This window comes from Mesitornis unicolor, unplaced genomic scaffold (genome assembly GCF_000695765.1).
Source record: "Mesitornis unicolor isolate BGI_N332 unplaced genomic scaffold, ASM69576v1 scaffold17279, whole genome shotgun sequence".
NCBI lineage: Eukaryota > Metazoa > Chordata > Aves > Mesitornithiformes > Mesitornithidae > Mesitornis > Mesitornis unicolor.
In genome coordinates this window covers 55500-60399 of record NW_010205585.1, presented here as the reverse complement: position 1 = coordinate 60399, position 4900 = coordinate 55500, and the positions used below count along the sequence as shown (strand labels likewise).

General features: G+C 47.1%; 1 protein-coding gene across 1 annotated transcript in view; it reads right to left on the bottom strand.

The window, feature by feature from the left end:
* Positions 1-1557: 1557 nt before the first annotated feature.
* The window catches only part of LOC104546158 (homeobox protein DBX2-like), a 3768-nt gene continuing 425 nt past the window's right edge, over positions 1558-4900 (bottom strand). Inside the window, exons 2-5 of the mRNA XM_010191474.1 lie at positions 4533-4889; positions 4365-4462; positions 3229-3380; positions 1558-2162 (exon numbers count right to left, since the gene is read on the bottom strand). Coding sequence (XP_010189776.1) covers positions 1558-2162; positions 3229-3380; positions 4365-4462; positions 4533-4889 — 1212 coding nt within the window. The remainder of the gene's footprint in view (positions 2163-3228; positions 3381-4364; positions 4463-4532; positions 4890-4900) is intronic.

Genomic DNA, 4900 nt, shown 5'->3' with positions numbered 1-4900 from the left:
AAATCAGTTCTATTCAGCTCAAACCAGGACACCGCTTTGCTGGCAAAAGATGTGATTGGATAAATTACACTGTAATATCAGGTTTCCAGCACTATTTCATGTGCATTTCTAAGAGAAGTTAGCTTGAAACAGTCTACTTCCCTAAAACAACAGTCTAGGAAGTACAGAAATCGATCAGGACACAACTCTTTTCAAACTTCCCTTTACCAACTAGCTTTGCCCTTGGTGCAGGATGCTCCACCTCTCTTTCATTATGTAGTTCCTACCTGGACTCTGCTAGTCACCTCTCAGGTCCAGGTCTTGCATGTTCTCCCCATGCACCCATTCTGGCCACTGAGTTGCTCTTGCTTGCACAATTTATGGTGATGAGCCATGTGGAGGCCATCATCTGAATCCTCATCAACACTGCCCAACTTGTGGCCAGGACTCAGATACACCTTCTGTGTCAACCCTGCTGGTAGCTGGGTCAGGCACCTTCTTCCACCAAAAAGCCATCACATGACATCCATTCTGAGATAGATGCGGCCCTTACCATGACAGGACTCAGCGAGCACCACTGGCTTTCCTTGGAAAGTCTTGTGTAAGGCTTGGTCTGGAGGCTTCTCTAGCACCCTCCAGCTTTCTCTCCTGATACTGCTCCCTACTTAATCAAGAGCCTTTTACATACAACTCCTCTCAGGTCAGGCACATTGTTGGGATTGATTTGAGCACCAACAGAATCTACCTGCCCCAACACCAGCTCCAGTTCTCCCATGCTCTCATTCTGTTGTGAAATACTGGTACTTGTGCTTTCCACATTATGTTATGTCTAGGCTTTCCTCTAGTCTAACATCCTCCTGTTTGGAAAATGCTCTTGTTGAATGAGGTGTCTCTGGGAGGGCAAAACTCTAAGGACACACTGCATGAGCCCTTATCCCTGAATAGCGCTGCCTGATAGACATGCTTTTGTGGAACACATTGCCAGATAGTCCAGACACTTCATTTGAACAAATGGTCTCCAGCTCTGGCACTATGTTAACAAATAAAAAAAAATCTACTTAGAACAAAGAGTTCTACTGATTTACAACCAGAACTACAGATTTACAACCCAGAGATTATTTGCTCACCTTCTAAAACCATCAGTCAGACCAACTGCAGAGGTTTCTAAAAAGATTTGCAAGACCCAGTGTGTGGTCACCAAGCTCGGATGAATATAGTCTCCAGAAAGCATCCTGAAACAGGTGACAGTTTGGGTATTTTAATGAATATCATATACCGTGCAGATGTATAAATCAGAGCACAACTTCAGCTTCATGCTCTTCACTTCATTTTACTTACCATCAGTTCCTATTTCACTTTTAAGGTCAGTACAAGACTGGAAAAGACACAAGAAAAGACTGAGTATTGAAGAATACTTCTTAAATCATTAGTTGTTGGTCATTTTAATGGTGTTAGACTTTAGCAAATTTATGAGGCATAAACTAGTTAGCTTTACAATGTCCAAATATTGTTAGTCTTAGAAGACTGCTCATTTGAAGCCTGTGCTCTCCACTCAATTTACAAACTGCCCCTATTTCCTTAGGCTGATGATGTGACTGCCTTATTTGCAGTGTCTTGGTCAGGATACAAATACAGTGGGCTCTGCGATGAATTTGCTCTTGGAGGTGGTTGTGTACTAGTCAGTCTTTCCGAATTTCCTGGACAATTCTCCCTCCACCGTGGACTTGCCTGCTCCTGAGACACTTCCCACACAGATGGGCACGGGGAGGTAAAATTCATGGTGAACCACAAGAGGTAGTTCTCCTGAAGACCTTCTTCTTGGAGGCACCTGTTTGAAAGCACTTCTTTTTCTTTGGAGTTTTGCCATTTCATTCTTTGATTCTGAAACCAAATTTTCACCTGAGACTCCTTTAGACCCAGGTTAATGGCCAGTTTCTTCCTGTCTGTTTTACTGATATACTTCTGCTTCTGAAACATTTTATCCAAAGCTTTCCTCTGGTCTTCAGAAAAGACAGCTCTTCTTAATATACCTCTCCGGGCTTTCGAGTTGGACTCCTGGGTCAGAAGAGGCAGGACACTTTCCTCTCTTGGAAAAGCAGTGGGGGATGCAGGGTGCTGACAGGACCCACCGCAGCACGCTGAGTAGAATGTCTGGGCTCGGAGAAAAAAGTGTTTGGAAAGAGCTTTAAAGCAGACCACTGTGCCCTTGTGGCCAAGAAGGCAAATGGCATCCTGGGGTGTATCAGGAGGGGAGTGGTTAGTAGGTCGAGAGAGGTTCTCCTTCCCCTCTACTCTGCCCTGGTGAGACCACATCTGGAATATTGTGTCCAGTTCTGGGCCCCTCAGTTCAAGAAGGACAGGGAACTGCTGGAGAGAGTCCAGCGTAGGGCTACAAAGATGATTAAGGGAGTGGAGCATCTCCCTTATGAGGAGCGGCTGAGGGAGCTGGGTCTCTTTAGTTTGCAGAAGAGGAGACTGAGGGGAGACCTCATTCATGTTTATAAATATTTAAAGGGTGAGTGTCACGAGGATGGAGCCAGGCTCTTCTCGGTGACAATGATAAGACAAGGGGTAACGGACACAAGCTGGAACACCGGCGGGTCCCCTTAAATGTGAGAAGAAACTTCTTCTCAGGGAGGGTGACAGAGCACTGGAACAGGCTGCTCAGAGAGGTTGTGGAGTCTCCTTCTCTGGAGACATTCAAAACCCGCCTGGACGCCTTCCTGTGTAACCTCACCTAGGTGTTCCTGCTCCGGCAGGGGGATTGGACTAGATGATCTTTTGAGGTCCCTTCCAATCCCTAATGTTCTGTGATTCTGTGATTTTCCTCACAGGAAAATGCGAATCCTAACAGCAGGACTCCAGGAAATTTGGGCTTCAGCTCATACCTATTCTCTAATTAGCCTTGGACTTTGGAAAAGTAGCTCATCATAAACACTAACAGGCCACTGAAAAAGAGATTTCTCTCATCAGCTCTTCAGTAGATCAGGTCACTAGGAGACAGATATATAAGAGTCAGACCTTTCAAATTCATTCCCCGTTCTGTCAGGCATCTTCATCTTTAGCTTATCTGGTATTCAAGTCTGCTTCTCAGCACAGCTAGTACAACCACAGCTAACACTATAAAGAATTTCTCTGTTCTCATCTATTATCTCACTATTACTGCAAAGGAGTATTCATGATGCAGTTATAGGCACACAGGTCTCCTCCTTAGTTCAAGAGGGAGGAATGCCCATTAGATTTCCTTACCACACTCTAGGTCTACTTCCTTTATGGCACTGGCACTGGAAGATTCACAGCAGTCCTTTGAAATGCAGCCAGGTGGCTTATTGTCATCTGCTGTGGCCTTCGTCCAACTATCAGGGATTTCTTCATATTCCACGGTAAGTTGTGGAGCTACCCTAGGAAGGGGAAAAATACACTGCTTTTACGACAAGGGATTATTTCTGTTGCATTACATCTGCCCTCCCCTTCACTGTAAGAAAACTTTAAGAGAAGTGACAAGACAAAATAATCAGCACTACTTACACACAATGCTCTTGTCCAGTGACAACAGGCACTGAAGGAAACGTTTTCCCATATTCTGCCAACAAGAAAGGTTTCACTGTGACTAAGTAGCTGAAACAAGACTGACAGTCACCAGAAGAGCAAAGCTTCAGATGACTGGCAGCAGGAGAGAAGAAAAACCTAAGAACAGTCCTGCTTGGAGCCAACCCTCTCCTTTGTCTCCACAGGCAAATTGTGTCGATGTCTGGGGGGGAAAGCAATGCAGGTACCTGGAGGGGAAAACTCAGAAAACAGAAGCCTCCCTGGCAAATGGAAGGAAAGGTCCACACCAAAGACAGGAAGGTGGGATGCCACCACATCACAAACCCCCCAGCAACTGACTACATTAACTTCCAAAGCTTCTGAAGTTGGGAGCCCAAACAAGGCTGACACACTTGTCTATTGGAGGAACAGCACAAACCACATTGGGGCAGTGGTTTTGAGCTCCACATATACATATCTCACAACTATGTTATGAGGAAACAGAACTGTATGTAAATCAGGCATCACAGACTGTCCAGAGCACTGACTCTCCTCGCAGAAGGAGGAGAGGCAAGAACTAGCACATACTAATTACTAGAACTGAAGGAAACCCAAGACCTCTCCTGCGCAGCTAACTGACACGTCAGGAGTCACCGAAGTTCAGAAAGAGACCTCGGGCTTATCTGGAGCCAATTCTGACACTCTCCACTACTGCAAGACAAAGGCGGTCTTCAAAATACCTCAGCAGGTGCCTCCACTTGCTGTGACTGAAGCAGTCTTTGTAAATAAAAGATCTCAAGCTTCAGGCATTGATTCTTTCCCTTTAAACACACAAAGGCACCTCGGGCTTCTCCCACTTTGCATTTCTCCTCCTGCAAAGCCAAAGCGAGAGCTCTGTTGTTGGCCTGGATGCTGGATGTTGTTGCACACATCTGCTGGCTCCAAGAGAACTCTCCTTCATTACACACAGGAAATTAAGAATGAGCACCAGACAAATTGTCACACAGGCAATCAAAGCAACTTACTTGAGCTATCGGCACGAGGATGGCTCGCAGGCTTTCCCCAGCCCTGTCCATTGCTTGTTTCTCTCTTTTATTCGTTCTTTCAAGTTGGCCTGCCTTCTGCACGGCTTTCACAAGGCCTTCGCCATCTCCTGCCTTCACAAACAACAACGGTGCCACCCGCAGCGGCCGACGTGCTGCGAAGGAAGGCGCCTGGAGCCGCAGGGAAGCGCGGTTAGCCCGGAATCCCCGGCCGGCCGGCCGCGCCACCCTCACCGTGCGGCCTAAACCGCCCTCGCCAGGCGGGGCTTGGCGCCGAGCGGCTCCAACCGCCCGCCACCGATAGAACTGGGGGCGCGCTCGCGGCCCGTCCCCGCGCTGCTGCCACGCCG